This window comes from Kryptolebias marmoratus, linkage group LG7, assembly GCF_001649575.2.
Source record: "Kryptolebias marmoratus isolate JLee-2015 linkage group LG7, ASM164957v2, whole genome shotgun sequence".
Classification (NCBI taxonomy): Eukaryota; Metazoa; Chordata; class Actinopteri; order Cyprinodontiformes; family Rivulidae; genus Kryptolebias; species Kryptolebias marmoratus.
Genome location: NC_051436.1, coordinates 15,280,496 through 15,305,690, shown reverse-complemented (window position 1 = coordinate 15,305,690; position 25,195 = coordinate 15,280,496). Strand labels below are relative to the sequence as shown.

The following is a 25,195-nucleotide window of genomic DNA, read 5'->3' as shown; positions in this document are numbered from 1 at the left end:
AGGCGTGATTTCTGACCAGGGAAGTTATTGTTGTATCTAATTTTCCATCATTCGGGTCCAGTTCGCACACCGTGTGACCCGCAGCTTCCGGTTCCGATGGCGAACGAGAGGCTCAGACTTCTGGAGGAGGTGGAGAAGGATATAGCTATGGTTCTGCAGTGTGCTGGTGAGGAGAGGAACTTTTAACTATTACCTGCATGTAGTTAGGGAAGTTGTAGTAAATACGCTAACACTGAATTATTTCAACTAAAACATGTTTACAGAATATCTTAAAAAAAGAAACGACAATTCAGTCTGTTACAAAATCAGAAGTTCGAGCAGAAATATTGAGTCCCTTCGTTAGTGACGGCCGATGTCATTTTATCACAGTGTTTGTGGTTTGATGTTTTATTCTTCAGTGTAGCTGTTTATAAAAAAAAGACTTTCCTGCTGTGTCAAAATTATCACATTACATTTTATTTTAAAACTCGAGTGCCTTCCACAACATCCAGTTTGACCCCTCCTCCAGGTGGTGGGCCCACAAGAAGGTGAACCCATGTAACCGAGCCCAACCAGGCCCCATGGGTAGAGGTCCGATCACCAGGCGCTCGCTGACGAGTCCCTTTCCCAGACCTGGCTCCAGCATGGAGCCCCGGTACCCCACGTCCAGGCGAGGGACATTGAGATCCCTGTCTTCTGTCCATTGAAGTGTTTTTGAATTATTCTTTGTCTGGCCTGTCACCTCAGGTCAGTCTGTCTTGGGAGAACCTACTGGGGGCAATTGCTCCTGACAGCATAGCTCTCTGGATCATTCAGGCACAAAAACTCCTCCACTGTGATAAGGTAGTGATTCATGGAGGAGGGAGGGACTCGGAGTAGAGCCCCTGCTCCTCCACATCAAGAGGATCCAGTTATGGTGGTTCGAGCATCTGGTACGGTTGCTACCTAATGCCTCCCTCCCTGAGGTGTTTTGGACATGTCCAACTGGGAGGACCCAGGACATGCTGGAGAGACCATGTCTCTTGACTGCCCTGTTAGAACACCTTGGAATCCTCCCTGAAGAGCTGGAAGAGATGGCCTTGGAGAGAGACGTCGGGGCTTCTGCTCAAGCTGCTGCCCCCGTGACCTGACTCCGGAACAGGCGGCAGATAATGGATGGATGTCTTCCACGACTGGAGAGTAATGTTTCAACTCGTAATGTTATTTTCATAAAACTTCATCCTGTCAGCTATTAAAGTTTCAGGCACAAAAGTCTTATTTTTCTATCTTTTACCATTCACTGGAAATCCAAAAGCAAGATCTTCCATCTTTTCTTTGATTTATATTAGCCTTCTGGGTTTTTTTGGTTTAAAGTGATCCCTCACACCTTTCCTCCAGTTGAGAGATAAAGCTCTTCTCTGTCTGCCCTGCAGGTCAGTCCGTTACAAAAACTAGTCGAGACTTTTCAGAAGACGATAAAAAACAACAACATCTCACTTGTTTCCAAATGTTTTGCTTCTTTTTCATAGCGACGAACATTTTGCCTTAAAGTTCCTGTGAAATCGAATGCAGTCCATGACTCTGTCTGTGCAGTTCTTTTTCTGACCGACCTCTGCTTGTCCCGGCAGGAACCATTGTTCTGGAGCTGTCCAAAGACAAACACAACGCCAGCTTCCTGGACAGGCAGCTGGCCCAGTTCCAGACCTCAATCAACCGCATAGAGAGCGAACTGAGCGCCCAGATCCGGTACCTCACACAGGTCAGGAGAGGAATAGAAGCACTAGTTGGTCTGAAGTCCTTCTAAAGCAGAGGTGGACAATCCTGGTCCTCGAGGGCCACTATCCTGCATGTTTTCCTTGTTTCCCTGCTCCAACACACCTGATTCAGAGGTTAAATTACCTCTTCATGTTCTGCAGAAGCCTGTTAATCACCCATTGATTCAAATCAGGTGTGTTGGAGCAGAGAAACAAGGAAAACATGCAGGATGGGGGCCCTCTAGGACCAGGATTGGCCATCCTGTGGACCTGTGGTCCATGTACCGGTGTTAGAACTGACTTAATGCTACAAGTATGTATCAGGGCCTGTCAGAAGGGAAAAACATGAGTAGGTTTTGTTGTTGATTTTAGTTTTGACCTTAAAGATAAAAGTAGAAATGTTATTGACAGAAAAAGGTCATCTTTTAAAACCAGAAAAGTAAACCCCATTGTGCTTCTGAACCGGACTGGATTCGTCCCATTTATTATTATTATTATGGTGTCCCACGGTTACCGGGTCACGTTTACTGAGTTAACTACAAAACAAAAACAAAAAAATTACAGTCTTTTACTTGAAGCAGTCTGAGGTGTGGTTTATTATTCTCGCTGCTTCAGAACTCACAGAACCCGTTTCAGTCCTTCATAATAAGCGTCTCAAACACATAAACTGAGGCCCGGTCCCAATACTTGCACTTGCACCCTCGTTCCACCCTCGTGTCCTTCAAATGCGCGTTCATGCTGAAGGGTTTGAGTGCGTAGTGTGTCCCAATTCTCTGGAGTGGTCTTTAGCCCCGCCCCCTGTGTGTACTACATCCGGCCTTCGGCGAAGCCCGCATCCAGGTGGACTTCGGCAAAGTATTTACCTACAATTCATCGCTGCATATGATGCTTTAAATTATTATTTTTTTATTATCTTTATTGATAATGAAAGGGTTTTGAATTAAATGGCAGTGGTGACAGAGCAAGCTGCGTCAGTCACGAAAAAAGCAGCTTCCAAATGTAAAGTATTGGAATCTTGTTTCACTCTGCTGTACGTGTGTGATGATAGTGAGATGTCTGTTTCAGAGAATCAGGAGAAAGATCGATCTTTGTCTTTGAAAAAGAATTTTCTTCCAAAGGCAAAAGAGCGTTCGGAGACCTCACTCACTGAACTCAGTCAGGAGAAATGCCCTGAATGAGAACAACATCCACTTTTATAGGGAGGCTTCATTACATCATTTTCAGCCACACTTTTACATAGTTACTGAGCAGCTTCGTTTCTCACGAAGAAGATCTGATAAGAACAGGAAGTGAGAACAAATCAGCCAAGTCCAGGTCCAGAAGGGAGTAAGGGAGGACCAGAGTCTTCCTCAGTTCCCACATAGAACAAACAACAAAAGCATTTCAAACCTCGATACAAAAAATAACACTTAGAATAAGAAGAACTTTATTACAAGAATCATAATTATTGTTATACATTTTACTAAATTAAATAAAAAGAACAAAATTAAAATTCTCCATTACACTCATTACACTTGTATTCAACAAGTCAGAACAAAACACATCTGAACAGCCAAATATCTCCTGCAGTGACTTTGGAAAGCAAAAATACCTAAACTGTACTTTTAAAATCGTACTGGCACCTTTTTAAAACACCAAAATACTGACCGTCCCCGCCCTGTTGGATGTCATAGTTACGACACAGAGGTACAAGACGATGACGCAACATGTACTGTCCCAATTCTCCAACGTCTGCATGCTTGGAACCGGCTGCACACGAACCCTTCTGTGCACTTCGACTGAGTACACACTTCACAGAGGGGCATAGGGCGAGTGTTGGTACCGGGTCAGTAACTTATATTCTTCAGTCAAATGGACACTGCAGGCTGAGATCAGTATTTTGAAGTCAACACTCAGAGTATGTGTTTCAGACTCTTATTGTAAAGGATTGAAACAAGTTCTGTGACTTTTCTGGAAACTAAATTAAGTTTTTTAATAGAAATAAAATTACAATGTTTTTCTAGAAATGCAACTTTTTATATGCGCCCATCTTAAGATGAGACATATGGGATGGTGCCATCTGCCTTTCTGTGGACAGTTTCCTGTCCCTGCTTTAACTCTGTAACCGTCTAACGTAGGAATGTCAAACTGCACAGCTGGACACCTCCTGAGTCAAGGGTGATCCCTATTGATTTCAAGATCATGGGGTTAAAGGTCAATGTCACAGGTGACCCTTTTGTTAAATCCTTGTCTTTGCTCCAGCTTTACATCCAAACAACATAGAAATGTCAAACCCTTCGATCCCTGGATTGTTCTTACCAGCGGGTGTATTATGTGCCGTTTGTGGTTCTCTTGTTCAGAAAATACTATACCAACTTGTTTCTGGAAATAAAATTCCAGCTTTTTAATCTGGAACTCAGATTCTGACTTTTCTGGCAATATTATTTTGACTTTATTCTTAAAATGATGACTTTGTTGTTGAAACTGGGAAACAAAATAAATCTTCTTTCTTAATTTGTTTTCTTCTGAGTGAACCAAAGGGTGTCCCAAGACTATTTATTCTTTTCTTTAAATCAAGATCAAGTATGAGTACTTCAGTTTAAGTACTTGCCGATACTGAGTAGTAATGACTTATTACTTTAACACAACACAATGACTTTAAAAACACATTTCTTTTGTTTAAAACTCAACCAACTGTCTGCTTTGTTAACATCAATGTGTTTATTCTAAGATATCTCCAAAACTACAGACATTTATTTTTTGCTGTCAGTTACTTGCGCAGCAGAAGAGGAAATGACGTCACCATGAATAATAGTGGTTTCGGTTTGGAGTATTGAGGTGTTTTTACGAATACAAGTATCTGTATCGGGACACCACTAAAGTGAAGCTAATATATCATTGCAAATCAGTGTATATATCTTATTATAAGTATGAACATTTTGGGGAAAGTTGTTTGCACTACCTCAGCAGTTTCAACACAGAGTTACTTTATTTAAAAAGATTTAAATTCGTTTGGGATGCTGTACAGAATGTGTACTCTGTATGTGTACTCAGAGTGAATGCACCATGTTGTCCGCAGCACAAACAAGCTCGTTTTTGTCTTGTTTTCAGGTAGCTACAGGTCAGCCTCATGAAGGTTCCACTTATTCGGCCAGGAAGGACTGTCAGATGGCGCTGAACAGAGCTGAGTACGCCAAGGTCAAACTGGGAGAGCTGGGGCGGACGTGTGAAGCCACGCTGGAGCAGCAGCAGCAGCAGCAGCAACAGACATGAGAGCAGAGAGGACAGCTGCTGCTGCCAGCGGTGCTCCACTCTGCCCACACATCTGTTTGACTGTTTCTCAGGCACTGGACGGGCGCTAACATAAACTGATGTGATCTGAAACAAAAACACAAAAAGCTTTTTTTTACAGGAGGAATGTTTTTATTACAGTGTGTTTTATGTTTAGGTGGATTTTGTTGTTTGGTCCTTTTTTATTTTTTTAATAGCACCCAAAACAGTTTATCTATATTAAAAAAAAGTGAAACTACCTTAACTACAGCGTTCCAAAATTGTTTTGTAAATACTTAATAAAAGATCCTCAGTGTTGTTCAGGTCGTACTCTCGGTTTTGAAATTGAAAGAACTTTGTCTTGAAGTGAAGGATGATGCATTTCTCAGGTTCCGTGTCACGTCGTACTGGACGTTTTTTCCCCCATAATCTTTTAAAAACTTAAGGCTAAGCATTTCTTGAAAGGATGCATATCGCCCACAAAGATCACCTTATGTTGAGAGATGACAGCGGTGTAGTTCAAGCCAGGAGACGTTTGAATGGTGAGATGTAAAGCTCAGAGTGTGTTTAGAGAAAGACTCTCAGCTATTACCACATCAAATCTTAGCTGAGTATCTGTAAAACTGACTGAGTTAGTCATTTTGATGTTGGCTAAGATTGATTAGGATTGACTCCAAAGCATAATCAGTTGTAGACAAACATCCAATAATTCCTTTCTGAGATTTTTATTAACATCCGTCCAGTGGTTCATGAGATATTTTGCTAACAGACGAACAAACAGACACTGGTAAAAATATAATGGCCTTTTGCCTTCAGCAGCAGGTGATACCCAGACACCAATTATGTTTCATATAAATGTAATCATTCAACAATGTACATGTATTCTTCCTCAAGATGTAATAATTTTAAATCTCCACTAAACTCATTTTTAAAAAGTGTCACAAATGCAGAATGTTTGAAACACATTCAGCATCACATCCTTTAAAATCTCAGCCCTAGGTACAAATACTCTTGTGTAAATAATACAACAGATGATTGTACAGCATCAAGCTCCTTAAACTTGCCAACAAAACGTAAATGTAGCCCTTAATCAGACAAAAAACAACTATATATAGTGATCAAGTATTTGAAAAAGTATTTTTGTCCACTGAACTTTTCCACATTCTGTCACATTACAACCACAAACAGTAGTAATCCATGATACAGCCCAGTATGTTTTAATTTCTTTACCTGGAGGTAAATATCGGGTATGTTAGTACTTGGTACATATCAGGTAGTATCGGGTACTTGCCAGTAACAGGTTCCTGTTATTTACTAGGTTTTTACCCAATATGTACTCTGTAAATACAGGGTAATCCATTTTCTTTACCCACTTTTAACACAGATGTCAGTGAATCTAACGTGCATGTTTTTGGTCTGTGGGAGGAAACCAGAGTACTCGGAGAAAACCCACGTGTGCAATCGAGTAAAAGTACTGCTCACACACAGGGTAACAAGTCACTTCCTAATACACTTTTCAGCATATTCACTACGTACTTTGTATGTATCAGGTATGTACTGGGCGGTTTTATGTATTGCTTCCCCACTTTCAAAGTTTTTACTGGGATTTTGTGATGGACCAACACAAAGTAGTACATAACTGTGATGTGGGTTGGAAATGACATGTTTTTAAACCTTTCAACAAATAAAAATCTGTAAAGTGTTTTGTGCATTTGTCTGTTGATGTACACCAGCAGTGATGGAGGCCATCGAACCAAAGGGGCTTCTGACAGGAAGAGAATGACCAGAAAGGCTCAAGTCAGTTTCTTTTTTTCAGTAAAGGAAAGCAGAGCTCATGTCAGGCTGTGGGAACTGCTGACGGAGCACAAATATCATTCGCCACCAAAGGCACTCCATGTTATGTCTTTACTTGATGTTACAATAACCTGTTTATTTTTTCTTATTTTCTGCAAATTAAATGCCTTTAAATGTTTTTTTTTTTGCTATTTTTCTGTTTATTGTTGTACATATGTGCACACTACTTAAATAAAAATGGGAAAAAAAATCCAATGTCTGTGGTCTAACCACTTAGACGTTTCAGTGGTCTAAATAATCTAATGTCTTATAAATCCGTTCACCGCTAAAATTTTCTTTTCATTTTGTTTCAGGTATTTTATTTCCTGCTATTTGTCTTTATTTTAATCTGACTGATAAGATTATTCCTCAATCTTAATTCAGTAACTGAGATAGCTGAGATTCATATAAGTCAGTCTTCTGTTTGGTGCTTCTCGAAATAAGTGACAGGGTGCACTCCTTTTCTGTCTACCGGGCAATGACCAGGAGAGAAATGATGAGGCGCATCAAGGGAGGAGCTTTTTACTTAGGAAGAGGGCAAAGTGCTGCCGGTGGGGGGAGGTACTTTTTCAGGGACGACCTGTCAGAGCGATGTAAGTCTATTATGTCACTCACAGGTGAGGAGAGAAATGCGCAATAGAGACATTTAAAATATCAAAAATCACCTGCTGAATAAAGCAGAACTTGTAATTCATCATATTCAGCAGATTGACTGACTTTATTCTTTATATTTGGACCTAAGCATCATATCAACTGTATTTGTATATACCGGTCATGTTGTCAAAGTGGACCTCTGCTGGTCTCGGCCGCCTGAAACCGTCTTTACTTAGAGCGCAAACTCCGCATACTCGGCGGCCGGCTTGGTCAGCCGGGATACAAATGGTGTGCAGCTCCTCCGGTTACGCCCAGTCCCGCCTCATTTTACTTATGTGCACAATTAGCCAATCGCAAGCTTGCGAAGGCGGGATTACAGAAGACTGACGGCGAGATCTTGCAATAAAAAGGCTCCTTTTTTCAATTATATATATAAGGACTTTCTGCCCTACTTTCTTTCTTTGAAATAATGTCGGCTGAATATGATAACAGGTCAGTGAAATAGCGAACGGTTTGAACGAAACCGTTCTTTTTTCTTGTTATTTGTGTTTATGTTGGGTTGTAAGAATGGTTATTGAAGGACCCTTTTCGAAAAGCTTACGTTAGAGCAAAGGGCCATTTTTTTAAAGCCAGCGTTTAGGCCCTATTTCGCAATCTTACAATCTTTAGAAATATATCGACCAACTGGCCTTACTAGGTTAACATTTGATCCGGTTTAAAAATGTATTTGTAAGAATTATCAAGTATGGGTGTGAAATTTAGGTGGCAGGGAAAGAAAGACTGCGATGGTTTTCGGTCCGGAATTAACTAAAATGGTTGCCGGTACATTGTGTTACACGTGAGTCACCCCGGCACGCTGTGGTTGTAGAAGTCTCCTTTTGTCGATGCGACATCAAAAACGACAGCACACTGAATTTTCGAGGTTTCAGATTAAACGGATCCCATCTCTCTGATGGCCCTCACCGCAGACTTTGACTAATCTGTCCGTGTTACAGCGGGTTAGGGTTCGGCACATGGTTTTAGTAACCGGTAGTTTGGATTGGACCGGTTTCCTTTCGCCACATTGTGCTTTCATCCGTCTGTTTTACACCGTTATTGTCGAAAACGGCTGTCCTTTGGTCAAGTACCGGTTGGTGTGTGTCCAAACCGTCGGTAAAAAAATTTTGCTGACCCGCTTTGTCTTAAGAAAAGCCCCGTAAAGACCGACGAGGCCTAGTCGGTCCACGCTGATATGAAGCAGGCCGCGGCTAATGCTAATGTAGCTAATCTTTTTCACGAGAGTGAATAATGCGTCACTATCATTTTGTACGTAGTAAACTGCACATTGACGATGTAAAACGCTAGTTTCTCGCGACAATCTTCGTCGACAGGCTACATTTCACCTTTTTTTTGTTAATTCTTTTTTTTGGCTTGCCCTTTTCGGGGAACGACCATTTTGAATGTAGCCTACAGTTAAAAATGGCGGACTCTGTTAGAGTGCCAACTGAATTCAAGGCATTTAATACGGTTAACACGCGTGTGGCTCCACTCCATCTGCCATCAGCGGTAAATTCCACCAAAAACGCTGCCGATTATTCGCAAGGAAAGCAAAGAGTTCGTTTATTCACTCAATAAGTTGTTCTTTATTACCTTTTCTACATTCACAGTAACTTTCCAGTGATTTTATAGGAGAGCAGATAGTTCTTTTTTTTTTAATTGGGGCGAACTGGATGTGCTAGATTTAAAATCCCATAATTTCAAACTCCTTTAATTTAAAGATCATCCTGACAGGGCAAAAACTACAGGTGTTTTCCAGCTCTATCCAGTTTGCTCAGTTTTATTTTTCTGACACATTAGAAATCTTTTTGGGGTTAAAGAGCTGGAAGTTGGGCTGGGGACGTTATTTCCGTGTATTTGCTGATGTGGCAAGGGGGGAGGAATAAAGTGGTTTCTGTGCTGTGAACACTTGTTTTGTCATTTTCAGAGACAATGGCGGCCCAGAGGGCATGGAGCCAGATGGTATCATCGAGGTAATTATTCTTATTTAAATATATACAAACTGATGATCAGTTAGTCGTTGAAATTAGCAGTTCTTAGTGACATTGCATTTCTTTTTATTTTAAGATTAGCAAAATCTTTTAATTCCAGTATGACAAAGTGCAAAATCAGCTTTTTCTTGACATGGTATTATTTTAAAAACCACTTCCTGTGTCTCTTCCAATTGGCCTGAACTGATACAGCTGCATTTTTTTAATGTCTCGTTTTCAGTGGAATCTGACATGTTAAATGTACATTTTGTCTCTTTGGTATTGGGTCAAGTGCAACTCATTGCTGTTCGTTTCTTTTAACTCCTTCAGAGCAACTGGAACCAGATTGTGGACAGCTTTGATGAGATGAACCTGCGTGAACACCTCCTCAGGGGAATCTATGCCTATGGTTTCGAGAAGCCATCTGCTATCCAGCAAAGGGCTATTATGCCTTGTATCAAGGGTGAGGATTGGCCCCATTGGTTCTGTGGCATACACATGTATTCATACAAACATTTTGCTATAGTCCTTTCACTTGACATCATCTAACTCGGTAATCCCCAACAGTGGTCCTTCAGGACCATCCTGCATGTTTTAGATGTTTCTCTGCTTTGACATTCCTGATTTAAGAAAACTGAGTAACTAATAGGCTTCTGCAGAATTTGAAGAGCAGGAAAACCTCTAAAACAAACAAAATAATGTCCCCTGAGAACCAGGGTCAGGAGCCATTGATGAGGACAAACAGTAATTGAGTTCACCCATAACACATTCTTCTGTGCATCGTTTTTTATATATATTAAATGATGCACAGTGCCAACTTTCTATGCGATTAATTGATCTCAGACCTAAAATGCAAAGAAAGTTTTAAATCTGCACAGATTCATTAAAGGCTGGTTGTATTACTGGGGTAGTGGCTAAAGCCCACAACATTTTTTTTTTTTTTTTTAAGCTCACATTCTTATTTTGGTACAGCTTTTAAATTTAAGTAGCATTTGAAATAAAGTTGAGTTAATTTGTAAAACTTCCATCTCTCCCGTCTCCTTAGGTTATGATGTAATTGCTCAGGCCCAGTCTGGCACTGGGAAAACGGCCACTTTTGCCATTTCCATTCTCCAGCAGATTGATATAGAGCTGAAAGCCACCCAGGCTCTGGTTCTGGCTCCCACCAGGGAGTTGGCTCAGCAGGTAGGGTCCCACTCACACAAAACCACTACAATACCTTTTTGATGTTTTGGAGAAAGTCTGAAGATGATTATTTGCTTTCTGAAAATCCTCAAGACCCACTATTAGTCTTTCATGACCCAAAGTCTTTGGGTACTCAAACTAAAAGACCCAACTCAAACTGCCATTTTTCTTGGTATTCAAAGCCATACTGTTGCCATTTTTGCATACCCTTGGTATATCTCATTGCTGTTATTCATATGGATTAATATAATCTTTGTCACTGTATGGCCCATGTCCACTGAGGTCAGCGTATGTTGTCAAATAAACATGGTAACGTGTTTGTGCTCGTAGATCCAGAAGGTGGTCCTGGCTCTGGGTGACTACATGGGGGCCAGTTGTTACGCTTGCATCGGAGGAACCAGCATCCGCAGCGAGGTCCAGAAGCTGCAGGCAGAAGCCCCCCACATCGTGGTGGGAACCCCCGGCCGAGTCTTCGACATGTTGACTCGCAAAAACATCTGTAAGTTAAAAAAAAATCCTGAGTAATTAGGGGGAAGTGATGTTCTCCTCCAAAATCTTTCGATCATCTTCCTAAAATTAGTCCTTTACTTTATATTAGTCATTTAAGCTGCTAAAATTACAACTAGTTTCTAAAGTTCACTACAAGTGACCCCTACGTATATTTGTGCAAGACATGTTTACAAAATCACAAAACTTGCTATATTGGGAAATTTCCATTAGTTTTAATGTCTTAGTTGCTGAAACTGTCTGCAGCCGCAGACCAGGAATTGCTGTATGATGATGATATCCATGCGTGTCAACTGACTCTGGCCATCCCTGGTGTGGTGGTGCTCAAGGCAGTGTTTTGCTGACTGAGTTTTCACAACAACAAGGACCCAGAGACGTGATCATACATTCATGGTTCTGAGCACAGCGCTCTTATACTTGGAACTAAAATGTGCTTTTTAAGTCTTTTTGTTTTAGTTGTACAAATTGTACCAAAAAACAATTTGAATTCAAAACTAAAATAATAAAAGAAGGCATTTAAGTGATCTGACTCTTAACAGCAACTGAAGTTGGGGACACCCAGTCCCTCATTTAGAATAGTCTAAATTGCAGAAGATTGTCCAAACCTGTTTAAATCAAAATGACATGGTACATTTCTAATTTTGCCTAATGGGAAATGAAACTGCAGTAGTCTTTCACGCCACAGGACATTTTCTTTTGTGCAAAAATAGTCATGTAGTTTGATTTTCCTTTCTTTGCAGCTCCTAAGTACATCAAAATGTTTGTGCTTGATGAGGCTGATGAAATGCTGAGTCGAGGATTCAAGGACCAGATCTATGAGATCTTCCAGAAACTGTCAACCAACATCCAGGTAAGAGTTTGAGGAGAGCGTAAAGGTTAAAAAAGAAATGGTCTGTAGGCTGCATCTCCCCTCTTGGTTTGAGCAGATTGAGCCTTTTAGGTTCCAACAGCAGGAACAGTTGAATACTGAAGTTGTCCTGTAAGGTCATGTTTGTTTGGTCGTCTGTGTCTGTAGGTTGTCCTGCTGTCGGCCACAATGCCAGCTGACGTTTTGGAGGTCACAAAGAAATTCATGCGAGAACCCATCCGCATCCTCGTCAAGAAGGAGGAGCTGACACTTGAGGGCATTCGTCAGTTCTACATCAATGTGGAGAAAGAGGTGAATGGGTTTAAAATGTGTTTTTGGGCTACAGATTGAGGTACTCTGAAACTGACTCTGACCTGTTGTGTACGCAGGAGTGGAAACTGGACACGTTATGCGATCTGTACGAAACCCTGACGATCACACAAGCTGTCATCTTCATCAACACTAGAAGGAAAGTGGACTGGCTCACTGAGAAGATGCACGCCAGGGACTTCACAGTTTCCGCTCTGGTACGGACCTCTTTTTAAACTTTATTTAATTAATCTGCCAAGAGGTTGGAGAACCCAAGCCTGTTTGCAGTTCTACACTTCATACTTAAAAGTAGAAGTTTAAATTGCTCAGCGTTCCAGGTTTAACCCCATTGTTGCTCCTTCAGCACGGTGACATGGACCAGAAAGAGCGGGATTTGATCATGAGGGAGTTCCGTTCCGGTTCCAGTCGAGTCCTCATTACCACTGATCTGCTGGTATGTTCAGCTACACGCATCACTGTACATGCGAGGGGTGTAACGGTACAAGTGTGTGCGCTCAAAGAGTGTTAGTCACGTGTGTTTTAAAGCACTAGTTACATTAGTTTCAATCAGGAAAGTGATTTGTGGTCCTGGTGATCAGAAGCCACATTTTACCTTCAACTATTACTTGCAGATATTCTTCAGGGTTCAGTGAAGACCAAACTGTCACTTATGCACACCGTTACGCCTCTCGTATGTTCACATATTGTTGCTATATAGCAAAGCTTTATGAATGTGTAGTTGTAGCATTGTTTAGACCTGAGTCCTGTGGTCCAGGGTTCCCTCTCCTTCCCTCTTCTGTATTGGTGAAGGATTGAAAGTTCCTTGGTAGATTATCCATCCTGCTCTCCACTGTAGCTTGGTTTAAGTCCATGACTCACAACTAAATAGCAGGTTACACTCAACACTTCTGATGCATGGACTGAGATGTATTAGCTGCCATTTTGTTAAACCTGTGTCTCCTTCCCTCAGGCCAGAGGTATTGATGTCCAGCAGGTGTCCCTCGTTATCAACTATGACCTGCCGACTAACAGAGAAAACTACATCCACAGGTAATACTTTTTTTTTTTTTTTTTTTTTTTTTTTTCCTAATGTAAAAAGATTTGTAGCTATATGTACCAAATGAATTGTTTTTTATCATTTGGCCTAAAGATGGTTTTAGGTTCCAGTGTGTTAAAACAAGATTTTCTTTTTTTCCTCACACAATTTAAGTTTCAACAGCTACATAGTTCAATTTACAAATCTTTGTCCACATAGAGAAGCAAACACAGCTCGTGTTTTCGGTGCTGACTGATAGTGACCGGTTCAGACCTGCGGGGTACATTTTGCTTCTCTACCTGACTCTGATTAGACTCTTAATTTCTTAAGAGCAGTCAATCTTGTAATTAATTTCCAGCAAGAATGCCCTCCTGACTTCCTGTCAGGTCCAGCCTGCGCTCGGACACCTGACAGTAAAACTAAGCGTATACATATAGTTATCTGGAAATGAACGCGTCCAATCTAGGTGGGAATTCTCCTGACAAGAAGTCTTATGGAGTAATTCTGCTTTAGTATCAAATTGCTTTTAAAAGAAACGCTGCCTCAGGTGGAAGGAGACCAGTTCAAACGCTTGAGTTTCTCAGAGAAAACAAGGCTGAAAACCAACTTTAAGTTTGAGGCTGAACCTTTTTTCCTTAATAATTTAACAAATGGTTTAAAGGGCCCTCAGATTCAAATCATGGACTTCTAAATCTTTTTCTTCTTGCTGAGCATCAGTCCAACAACTTGACGTTTTCTTTTTTTTGTTTTTCCTCTCAGAATTGGTCGAGGTGGTCGTTTTGGCAGGAAAGGGGTAGCCATCAACATGGTGACTGAAGATGACAAACGAACCCTCAGAGACATTGAGACTTTCTACAACACCACCGTTGAAGAGATGCCCATGAACGTGGCAGACCTCATATAGATTCCACATGCTCTTTATGCCCCATTCTGCTTATTTTAGAAGTAAAATCTTTTTAACTCCATGTTCTGATCTTATGTTTAATCTCTTCTCTCTCACACACGCGCACACACACTTGAATTTGTTGGATGGCTTACTGAACTGCTTCATCTGTCATAGATATATATATTTTTTTTTTTGAAACCAGCAATTCAACCTTCTGTCAACCAGAACTGCCTTTCTGACTAATTTTAACCAATACCAACTTGATGCAAGTGAGTCTTGTTCTTTAAGCAATTCTTTTTGAATTGGTTCCTTGACTTGGTTAATAAAATCAGTATCTCACTGGGCTGTGAATGCATAAAACTGATGGTGACACTTGGAGAAGCGTGGTTGTGACGGGCTGATTGGTTTGAACTGTAGTCTAAAACATTTCTAAATGCAGACAGAAGTGTTGTATTCGGCCAGACTAGTATTCATGGCCTTCAGTAAACTTCAGCAGCCATTTCCCCCCCCCCTGTTCATTATCATGTTTGAGGGGGGGGTTCAAAAAGCTGTTCTGTGAAGCATATTCAACAAGGAGCTGTAGATGTAAAATATGGGGTTTACCATTTTGGGGTATGAAACTTTCCCTCCAGCTTCAGACGTCCTGATGGGATTTTCAGCCTCATGCCTTTTTTGTTTTTTGTTTTTTTTCTTACTTTCTAAAGGGTTTGTGGCAAGTGACAAAAAAAGACCAAACTACAATATGAAAATGTCCTCTTTAGCATATCTATCCATATGAAAAAAGCGTTTGTTAGACTAAACCCTCTAACTAACACAAATTGTTGACCTTTTTGAGACAGTGCATCAAGTTTTCTACATTGGTTTCTGTAAAGTATTTATTTCAATGGTCTTTAAAACAAATAAAGGTTTTTCATTTTTAACTGTGTAAACTTGCCTCTCCGTTGAATTTTATCTTTTTCCTCATCCTCAGTCTAATTTTACTCCTAGTTCCTGATAGCAGCAGGAATCTGAACAGATTGAAGTCCATTCAGCCCCACTCCTAAAGTGCATCACATCATCTAAACCCTCATGTGCCCGTTAGACCTACTGCTCATTAAAACGCAAAACCAAGGCTTGTTCCAGCTGTGGCTTTTAGACTTTGACCTCAGCCCAGGTGCAGGAACCACCTGAAGTATCTCACCTCTGCCACCAAACTCGTAGCTAAAAGATGGAGACGAGAAAACCCCCGGCTTGTTTGTTTTTAACGTTTTCTTCCAAAAGAACTATAAAGCCAAACATCCCAGGAATGAGACAGACAGATTCTGCCACTCTGCTCTAACGTCACATCATCAGAGCGTTTATCAGTAAGACATCACAGCACCACTAACCTCGTCATGATTGGAAGGTCGCATTGTTAGAGCGTCCCATGATCCAACAGATCTGCAGTATCCGACACCTAATGAGGACATCTCAGAGAGCCCATCAGTACCTTATGAGTGAATAGTATTTCACTACAACACATGGTTCAAATTATGTTTATTTTTACAAATCTAAAGTGTGTGTGCGTTTGTATTCAGCCCCCTTCAAAACCCCAAACTTAAATCCAGAACGAGGTCACCTGAATATTAAAGAGTCCCCCTGTGTGTATATTGATCTCAGTGTAAATACATCTGTTATATTTTTCCTCCTTTTTTTTTTAATTTTTATTAAATAACACTTTGTTCTGAAGCATTTGAGCCAAGTCTGGCGCCATCTGCTGGCCAACCTTCAACATTGCAGTTGCATGAAACAAAGGACAAGGTGTCAGGCTCTTCATGTCTAACAAAGGTTCTGTCTTGTAAGTTTTGAATGTATTTTCTTTTCAAGGCATTAATAACTGTGTTACTATGTGATTGTGCCATTATAAAATACTGTGTAATAAAGACATAATAAAAAGTGCTGATCTTATTGACACCAACCAGGAGTAGATCATTAGTTTGATCTAAATATGGCCTAAAAGTTGAAATTTTGCAAATATCTATATAATATTTAGGTAAGTCATTTAATTTGCCACGGTGTGTTTATGAAACAGCTTAAAGATGAGATAATGGGGATTTGAACACTGTTATCCAGTATGATATATAAATACAATGCTGCATTTTATGTAGAAACAATTACAAGTCTGAGTTAGGTCCTCATGTTGTTACCTGATTACAGTCATGAACAGAAATGTACTTTTGTGAGATTGTACAGAGCATTAGTGATCAAACAGCACCACGAAGAGCAAGGAACACACCTGAGAGGTTTAAAGCGGGGTTCGGAACATCTCACAGAGCTCTGTTCAACCATCTGAAAGTGGGCAGAGTACAACTGCAGACCTACTGAGACACGACCGTCCACCTAAACTGACAGGCCGAGTGAGGAGAGCAGTAATCTGAGAAGCAGCCAAGAAGCCCCACAGAAACTCTGGAGGAGCTGCAGAGACCCTCAGCTCAGGTGGGACAATCTGTCCACAGGACATTTATTAGTCATGCTCCACAAACCTGAAGTGGAAAGAAGAAAGCTAATGTTGAAAGAAAACCAGAAGATGTCCTGTTTGCAGTTTGACACAAGTCCTGTAGGAACACAGCAAACATGTGGAAGAAGCTGCTCTGCTCAGATCAGACCAAACTAACACTGAAGCATGGTGGTGGCAGCTTCATGCTGTGGGTATACTTTTCTTCAGCAGGAACAGAGAAGCTGCTCAGAGTTGATGGGGAGATGGATGGAGCTAAATACAGGACAGTCCTGGAAGAAAACCTGTTAGAGGCTGGAAAAGACTTGAGACTGAGGTGGAGGTTCACCTTCCAGCAGGAACTGAAACATCCAGCCAGATCTACAATGGAATGGGTCAGATCAAAACAGATTCATGTGTTTGGAAAGCCCAGTTAAAGTCCAGACCTAAATCCAACTGAGAATCTGTGTCAAGACCTGAAAACTGCTGATTACAGACACTCTCCATCCAACCTGCCTGAGCTGCAGCTGGTTTACAAAGAAGAATGGGCAAAAACTCGAGTCTCTAGATTTGCAAAGATGGTGGAGACAAACCCTAAAATACTGGCAGCTGGATCTGAAGCGAAAGGTGGTTCTGCAGAGTATTGACTCAGGGGGCTGAATACAAATGCACCCCACACTTTCCAGATTTTTATTTGTGAAGATTTAAAAAACAAATTTTCTTTCCACTTCACAATTATGCTCTACTTTCTGTTGATCTAAAATCTCAAAGTTTTGAAACCAACAAAACGTGGACAACTCCAAGCAGTGCGCAGACTTTCAGGACTCTTATATACTCCACACTTCCTTTGGCTGAAAGTTTACGAACGACCTGAGGGACTCTTCCTCGGGGTCACAGAGCTGTTTCATGAAAGAGGTTTGGACTCGTAACTGTGACTTGTTGAGCTCGGATCACTTCCAGATTTCTTTGATGATTCAACAAATCAACAAAGATTCCTGTGTACGAACGCTCGACCGAAACCCAACTGAGAATCTTTGTTGTTTTAACAAATCAACAAAGACATGAACCCAGAAATTCCCAGACAAGTTTATTTGTAAAGACGTTTGTCACTTCATTGTCAGGAGCATGTCATCATTCCTGGATGGTAAATATACCACAAACAACCACCTACCCTACTTTTAATAAAATACACAATTTCTGCCACATCTTTTTTTATTTTTAGCAACCATAAAGCATTGTAGAAGATATAGAAAACAATTCTGTTGCATCAACTCAGGGGGAAAAAAAAGAAAGAAAAAAAGATACAAAACCAAAGAACACAGCTATCTACAAATTTTGTAATTTCTTATAAAAAAGAATAAAGCATCAACTGTGGACATACTGTGCCTGTTGTGTAGCTGTCGTGGTCCTTACCAAAATGGCTTAAAAAAAAAAAAGAAAGAAGAGATATACGAAACAAAACATCTACACTTACTTCAAAATAACACAAACTTGTAGTCCTTTTAACACCATTAGTTTAAAGCAATATGCATATCACCACATTTATCGACAGCAATAAAAAGACATTAAAATGAGTAATGCGATGTGAAGGTACCCTTTGTTTTTTTTGTTTTTTTTGGGGGGGGGGGGCGTTGTGTCATTCTGATTTGTTTGGACTGCCAGGAGCAGACGTGTTTGTGTTACTGGAGGAGGCAAGAAGCTTCTGGTGCTGAAGCCAGGTGCACGTGTCCTTAGTAGATGTAGAAGTTCGAAAGAAAAGAAAACAAACAAAAAAAATCTTCTCGAAAAGTCACAAGAAAACGTTGGTTTCCTGGCAGCAAGAAGCCATTTCCTCAAAGATCCGCCTGTATCCAGCTGGTAAAATTATACTATACACTGAACTTGTCACATTGTACTAACACAGACTGACGCCGTCCATAAAACTCCCTCTAGCATTTTAATTCTGGGTAGCTTAATTGTTGTTTTTTTCCCCCAAAAAAACATCACTGCGTGGAGGGGGAAAACCCTCCGAGGTGCTCTCCGATCGTGGGCAGGCTCGAATCGTTCTGCCGTCCGCCCACACGGGGACGGAGAAGTAGAAGCCTTGTCGTGTCCGGCCTTTCGTCTCGCCTGGATCGTTTCTGCTTCGACTCAGAGTGGAAGCTGGGCGCGTCAGGATGGGGCGATAAGTCGCACGTTCTCGAAACGGAAGCTAGGTTTCATCTCCACCGTGAAGTAACTATGGTGTGAAAATTCAAAAACAAGTTTTCAAAAGGACGAACAGAGGGAAGCAAAGACTAATTAAAAAGAAAGAAATACATTGAATATGCTAAGTGTATTTTCTCAACGTGTCCGCTGAGAGGAAGTCGTCCTCCTCCCACAAGGGAAAAAAACAAAAACAAAAAAAAAAGTTCTTTTTCCAGCCAATCACACACTCCCCTCGTCCCTCAGTCGTTTGATCATCAATCCTCTGTGTCGTTGAGGGTGAAGCAGGGGTGCGGGGTCACAGGGTGAGCTTGCAGTGGCACAGTTCTTTGTACATTTGCCTCCTGAGCCGGGGCATGTCCTGCTGCCCAAAGCTGAATGGCTGCCCTAGTGCCAGGCACTTACAGTACTGCAGAAGGAAGGGAAAACGGCAGTGTGTTAAGAAACTGGAAGGGCACAACTTTACAACCATTTCAGTTTAGCAAACCTAAATAAGATGTTATTACACTTGGTTTGATGAACTGAACTCTGTGTTGAGCAATAATATGAAACAGTAACAAGACACAGGAGAAGCTGCCCAGGCAGCTGCTGGTTTAACAAAAATAAAAATCAGCCATGACTACGTTATCCCAGGAGAGAAAATTAAACTACAAGGGTTAAAAACACCCCCTTTTTTTACAGGGTTCCCACACATTTATCATGATTAAATTCCTGACTTTTAAAGATTTTTCCGGCTGACTGAGCCCATTCTGATGTTGAAACATCTTTAATACCTTTATTATAAACATATGATGAAAATATATAGTTAAATGTTTTAGGACTCAGCAACCTTGCATTCTGTATTTATGATACGTTAATAATCCATATACCATTGGAGTTCAGTCTTCTTTGTTGGCAACATTTAGTTTTAAAATGATCATATAGACTTCCATCAAAGGAACACGCATTTAACTAAAAAATTTTTCCACCATTTTTAGGTTTTTTTCTTTCATTTCCTGTTTGGACAAGCTGTAGCATAGTTAGCATGTTCAGTCAAGAAATGTAATCAAAATAAAAAATGTAAAAATTTGCTAAATTTTGGTCTATTCTTGTTTTCTTGAAGCATTTCTGATCAGTCTGGTTTTCACCAAAGAAAAGGTTTCAGCCTAACTTTGTTTAAGATGTTTATTTTAGACTTTCAGCCACCTGAAGTTTTAGCACTAAAAAGCTGTTTTCATCAACTTATTTGATTATAATTTGGTTTAATCTAAGGAGACCGAAGGCTGATTGGAGAACATCCACAGGAAGCTTCAGGCTCCAGGAGACATATTTGTCCACCTGTTATCTTGTGGCCTTTTCTTACGGACTCAACTCGGCCCGACTCTGGGGTCACGCCCACTTCCAGCTCGCTTCTTAGTACCTACTCAGCTGAGGTTCCAAGCGAGTCGAGCTGAAGATTTGACGTCAGCAGACTGCAGGCCTTTGATTGGCCAGACAGAGACGTCAATCATGAGAGCTGCTCCTTCATAAGAAATCCACCATTTTTAAAACCCAGCATTCATTTTTGTTATTTACTTTAAAAATATATATAATATATCCATTAAAACAGCAAAATAAACCAACACTGTGGTACGATGAGGAGGTGCAGACGTTTCTGTGCTTGTTGGCACCAAATAAAACCAAATTCCACACTTTTCCAGGTTTATCCAGACTGTAGGAATGCTGATTTTATAAGAGCAACTAACAACACTGCTTGCATATCTGATCTAAAATATAAGCTGCTCATACTTTATGGCACTAAAATAAGGTTTTACATTTATTTGCACACCTGAGGACATGGACCGTGACACAAGAATCTCACCTGTAGTACAAAAGCCCCACAGTCACTGTCGTTGTTTTGGCGACCCACATTCTGTAAGAGCGTAAACGTACAGATTAGTCAAAGACCTCCTGAAGGCTCCAACACACTGAAGCTAAACAGCATGGGTCACACAAACACCCCAAAAAACTCGACAACGAGCTACATTTCTACCTGCTAACCAAAAAGATCCAAAGCCTAAAAAGAGCATTTACCATTTTAAAAAGGCCTTTCCACCCAGTCAAAAAGTCTTGTTTATCCTTTTTGATGGCTTCAGCTTGAAGATACTTGAAAATATGCTGAAATGAAAAACAAAAGTTGATAAAAAACACCAAGTACACCAACAGGACATCTTACCTGTGTTGCGCTGCACAAAAAAAAATATGTGCATGACTTTTTAAAGTTTATCTTTTTTTAAAAAAAAGACAAATTTGGGTGAGATGGAACAAAGTCTCTGGGATTTGGAGCTACTTCCTGTGTGATGGCGAACGATTGGGGAGGACAGTTTTTTTCTACACAAACCATACGTTTACAAAGATTTATTGAGGGTTCCTCATAAAACTGTCAAATTAAAGGACTTGTCCACACAGAAGCACAGTTGCTTCTAAAAGTATCCTATATGAATTATTTTTGTAAAGATGGCCATTTTCTATTGACCGTGTTTGATTTATGACAGAAAACAACCAAGGGTTGTTGTGTCTCGTCGTACCTTTGGACAGCGCCTGTTGAGGGTCCGCTGAGAGTCAAAGTAGGTAATGGTTCGACGGGAAATGTCCACACTGACCAGAGACCAGTGGACCTCCAGGTGGATGGGAATCAACAGCAGATCCTTCTGAAAAATATCAACCTGACAACAAAGGAAGGCACAAATGAGTGCAAAGGAGCAACTGATAACTTCTTTAAGAAATGAATATTTATTAGCAAGGTCGTTAATTTGAGTCAGATGTCAGAGTTAAACACTGGAGGTATGAACTGAACACATACCAGCCAGTTGTAACACCTTATTTAGGCCTAAAAAACAACTAAAGATGTGTGGCACCTTCATGCAAATACCATATTTTCTACACTTTAGGGCGCTCTAGATTATAAGACGCACTGTCAATGAATGGTCCATTTTCGAACCTTTGTCATATATAAGGCGCATCGTCGTGCAGCTCCCAGTTTTTGTAACTTCGCGCGCTCCATTCAAAATGGAGGATTTCGCTGCTCTAGCGGAGCTGGTTGGCCTGTATAAGCATTTATATGATCCCTCTATGAGAGATCACAAAGATAACCAAACGGTTCTAAACTCACGGATGTAACCATCAAGTGTAAACACCTCCACCGCTCGCCGTGTTCGGAGCCCCGCGTGACTCTAACTGAGCCTCAATGCTGCGAGCGGTGCAGCTTTGTAGTTTAACCAAAGTCGTACTAAAACATCACGACTTCTTACATATATGAGGTGCTCCAGATTAGAAGGCACACTGTTGTTTTTTGAGAAAACTGAAGGCTTTTAAATGCGCCTTATAGTCCGGAGAATACGGTAAGTTGTTTAAGACAAATTCAAGATACAGCTGGAAACATTCCAGTTTTCCTTCAACTAAAATTCTTCCAACAGAGAGGTTACGTTTTAAACACTCAGTTCAAAGTGATTCGTGGCTGATATTTGTGCCGTTAAGCTGAATGTGTTTGATTTTGATGATTTCCCTACGATTACCTGGTCTCCCATCCTGAAAGTGCGATGAAAAGACAGACCAGAATAACCCGTCTGTGTGAACAGACGAGTGTACTCCACTCACTTCGACAACACACAGACAGTTTCACCAAAGGGCGGGGTCAGGTCTGATTTTGATGAAACTCCCAGAAACTAATTACTGGATGTACCTCTACTACTCAATTCAAGATGGCCACCACAGCTAAGACATCTCAGCAATAACAAAATTATATCAAACTTTTTTACAGATACTGAGCAAAAACCTGGTCTCGCAGTAGCTGAAAGTTATCCCCAACACATACTCTGAGCAAGAACTGATCATGTCAGATATTAAGTCAAAACTTTGCCATGAACTGTTGAAGTCAAACCTGTCTGTCTGTTAGAAAAATATCTCATGAACCATTGGATGGCTTTTAATGAATCTCTGACAGAGTAATCACAGGATGTACCTCTACAACGAATTAACTTTTGGAGTCAACCTGATTCAAGATGGTTGCCACAGCTAGTCAACCTTAGCCAGCACAAAGAAGGGCTATGACTCAGTCAGTTTGACAGATACTGAACTAATCTTTGGTGTGGTAGTAGCTGAGCATCACCCTCCACACATACTCCAAGCACCACACAATGCACCCGATCTTTGCATGAAACTTTGGCATTAAGTGTTGAAATGAACTCTTTCTGCCCGTTAGCAAAATATCTCATGAACCACTGGACGAATTTTAATCAAACTTTCAGAAAGTTGCAGGTGTTCCTTCAAGAAAAGCTAAGCATTTAATTATGATAGGTGCAGTTTTTTTTTTTCTTTACACACACAAAAAAGTAAAAATGTGTGAAGCAAATATTACGAGGAAGAAAATGTCAGTAATAAAGTAAATAAAAACAGCGTGAAGGTTCTGGTATCCACTTACATTTTTTGTCCACCGCTTAACTCCTTCATATCCTTTTGTCCTTAGCTTATCATAAAAGAAGCTGTTAAAAAAGTGGACCTGTGGACAACGAGAAAAAACACAGAAGCTGTGGGAAACGACAGAAAATAATCCCAGTGGGGAATTACAAAGGGAAGGCAAACTTTACACTTGACTGTATGTAGTTTTCAAGGAAGAGTGTTTCTTTTCATGGCATATCACACATTTAGGTTTGAACTGAAAAGTTAGGTTTAAAACATCGGTTTAATGTCACAACCCATGTTCACTGCAGTAAAATCTTCACAACAGACCAAAAATCTGATCACCACCCACTAAATACAGTTACTGTTTTAGTTAAATAGACCTCGTTTATAGTTGAACCAGAACCTCCTTTATTTAAGGTAGTATCCACTGGGCTGCAACAAGTTGGAGTCTTTCTGAGTCGTGGGGAGCTGGTATCTGTGTCCAGCAGTCGCTGTGTGAGAGGCAGGGGACACGCTGGACAGTCCGTCACAGGGACACATAGAGACAAACGAGACAAACACCCATTCACGCTCTCACTCACACCTAGGGACAATTTAAGAGTTACTAATAACCCAACATGCATGTTTTGGCTCTGTGGGAGGAAACCAAAGCAGAACATGTAAACTCCACACAGAAAGGCCTCAGGAGGTAGACAAACCTGTGACCTTCTTGCTGTGAGGCAACAGCTCTAACCACTGCTCTGCTGTGCCGCCACATATTTGGACCAGTTTTTAAAAAAAATAATCCTCATACATTTTTTTTAAGGCCTGGACATTCAGGGCTGTAGCCTCAGATGTTTTCTGTTATGAGGAGAGCTCTGGTGCAGGTGACAGGGTTTGAGATACCTGAACACATTCATAACTCAAGTCATAAGTCCATGAGCCTCTGTGACTCTTGTGAGAATATTGAGTAGCCTCCAACATTTCTAGACCTTTTAGTGACCCCCTCACAAACATTGTTCATAAATTAGTCTCCAACAGTGACAGCCCGGTCAGATACTGGTTTTAGGCCAAATAATATGTCCACACAGCTCATTCCATGTATTTTAGCATGTAAACTATAAATAAAAATTAAGACTGGGACAACATTCTTTACAATTCATGTAAAAAAAAATCTAATAATCATAACACAAGACTATTTAACTGAATTAAAACTGCCCCGCTGTCTAGGTGAAGTTATATAAGTGCTGATCCTCAACCAGTTCCTGGCAGAAAACCATTACTGAGACCTAATGAATTCTACAGGTCTAAAGGAGAAAGTGAAAACCCCGTTTTACACAATATTGACTTATTTTCCTTCTTACTTTATCTGGAACAGAATCCATGACCAGGTCACCATACATGTTCATTATCTGCAGAAAAAACAACAACAACACAATCCATAAAGTGACGACAATTATCTCCAAACAGATAAATCAACATGCTGGATTTCCTCTTTTATTTGTTTTTAGACCTGACATTTGATCCATTCTGGCTGACTCAGTCACCAGTGGACTCTATGTTGCTGTCTTAGGTCATTCATTCACTTTAGGTTGGCCTGGAAAACATTTGGTCTGACGACAGGTCAGACGTGTTGAATTTAACCTAGATCTGAATCAGAATTAATGCCAGGTGTGAACACACGGAAGGGTGTAGAGAGCAGGCGAACTGTTTACACTGATTTAATATCAGTTTTACTTTTAGTCAAAAAAACCCATCAAGCACCTGTAACCAGTGGCGCCGGATTCATTTTCTAGGTGGGGGGGCCACCGGAGTGTTTCGTCACCTTATTAATTTTACATGCATCGGATCATCGTCTAACATAAATAAAAACTGAATAATGAAACGCTTTTTCAGCTATGACTTTTTGTTCCAGTATATTATTATGAATAATGATAATTAGTTTAACCAACCAACAGCTTTATAAATGACCACAATAAAAGTAAACACAGGTAAAT

General features: G+C 40.6%; 3 protein-coding genes and 1 non-coding gene across 5 annotated transcripts in view; 3 read left to right on the top strand and 1 right to left on the bottom strand.

Annotated features, from left to right (window-relative positions):
* The first annotated feature begins 33 nt into the window (after nucleotides 1-33).
* med11 (mediator complex subunit 11) lies at nucleotides 34-6,664 on the top strand. Its single transcript, XM_017427068.3, has 3 exons — nucleotides 34-166; nucleotides 1,587-1,717; nucleotides 4,803-6,664. Exons 1-3 carry the CDS (start codon nucleotides 97-99, stop codon nucleotides 4,962-4,964), a joined length of 363 nt encoding a protein of 120 aa, XP_017282557.1. The 5' UTR covers nucleotides 34-96; the 3' UTR covers nucleotides 4,965-6,664.
* A 1,193-nt stretch (nucleotides 6,665-7,857) lies between these two features.
* LOC108242297 (eukaryotic initiation factor 4A-I) lies at nucleotides 7,858-15,093 on the top strand. Its single transcript, XM_017427063.3, has 11 exons — nucleotides 7,858-7,880; nucleotides 9,352-9,397; nucleotides 9,725-9,857; nucleotides 10,440-10,579; nucleotides 10,910-11,078; nucleotides 11,827-11,936; nucleotides 12,102-12,245; nucleotides 12,323-12,460; nucleotides 12,607-12,696; nucleotides 13,213-13,292; nucleotides 14,038-15,093. The coding sequence occupies exons 1-11, from the start codon at nucleotides 7,858-7,860 to the stop codon at nucleotides 14,180-14,182; spliced, it is 1,218 nt and encodes a 405-aa protein (XP_017282552.1). The 3' UTR covers nucleotides 14,183-15,093.
* Nucleotides 11,352-11,490, top strand: LOC112450879. The gene has a single exon (XR_003039609.1). It is a non-coding gene; the product is annotated as a small nucleolar RNA SNORD10 (small nucleolar RNA).
* A 2,597-nt stretch (nucleotides 15,094-17,690) lies between the features above and the next one.
* Nucleotides 17,691-25,195, bottom strand: part of LOC108242308 (sentrin-specific protease 3-like) — a 25,060-nt gene continuing 17,555 nt past the window's right edge. For both annotated transcript variants that reach the window (XM_017427079.3, XM_017427080.3), the window contains exons 7-12: nucleotides 24,563-24,610; nucleotides 23,239-23,316; nucleotides 21,347-21,484; nucleotides 20,853-20,936; nucleotides 20,641-20,691; nucleotides 17,691-19,209 (exon numbers count right to left, since the gene is read on the bottom strand). In XM_017427079.3, coding sequence (XP_017282568.1) covers nucleotides 19,099-19,209; nucleotides 20,641-20,691; nucleotides 20,853-20,936; nucleotides 21,347-21,484; nucleotides 23,239-23,316; nucleotides 24,563-24,610 — 510 coding nt within the window. In that variant the 3' untranslated portion in view covers nucleotides 17,691-19,098. The remainder of the gene's footprint in view (nucleotides 19,210-20,640; nucleotides 20,692-20,852; nucleotides 20,937-21,346; nucleotides 21,485-23,238; nucleotides 23,317-24,562; nucleotides 24,611-25,195) is intronic.

Coding starts and splice junctions, on each gene's coding strand:
- med11 (XM_017427068.3), top strand. CDS start 97: ATGGCGAACGAGAGGCTCAGACTTCTGGAGGAGGTGGAGAAGGATATA. Junction 167..1,586: donor TATGGTTCTGCAGTGTGCTG/GTGAGGAGAGGA, acceptor TTGTCCCGGCAG/GAACCATTGTTCTGGAGCTG. Junction 1,718..4,802: donor AGATCCGGTACCTCACACAG/GTCAGGAGAGGA, acceptor TCTTGTTTTCAG/GTAGCTACAGGTCAGCCTCA.
- LOC108242297 (XM_017427063.3), top strand. CDS start 7,858: ATGTCGGCTGAATATGATAACAG. Junction 11,937..12,101: donor AACTGTCAACCAACATCCAG/GTAAGAGTTTGA, acceptor CTGTGTCTGTAG/GTTGTCCTGCTGTCGGCCAC. Junction 12,461..12,606: donor ACTTCACAGTTTCCGCTCTG/GTACGGACCTCT, acceptor TTGCTCCTTCAG/CACGGTGACATGGACCAGAA.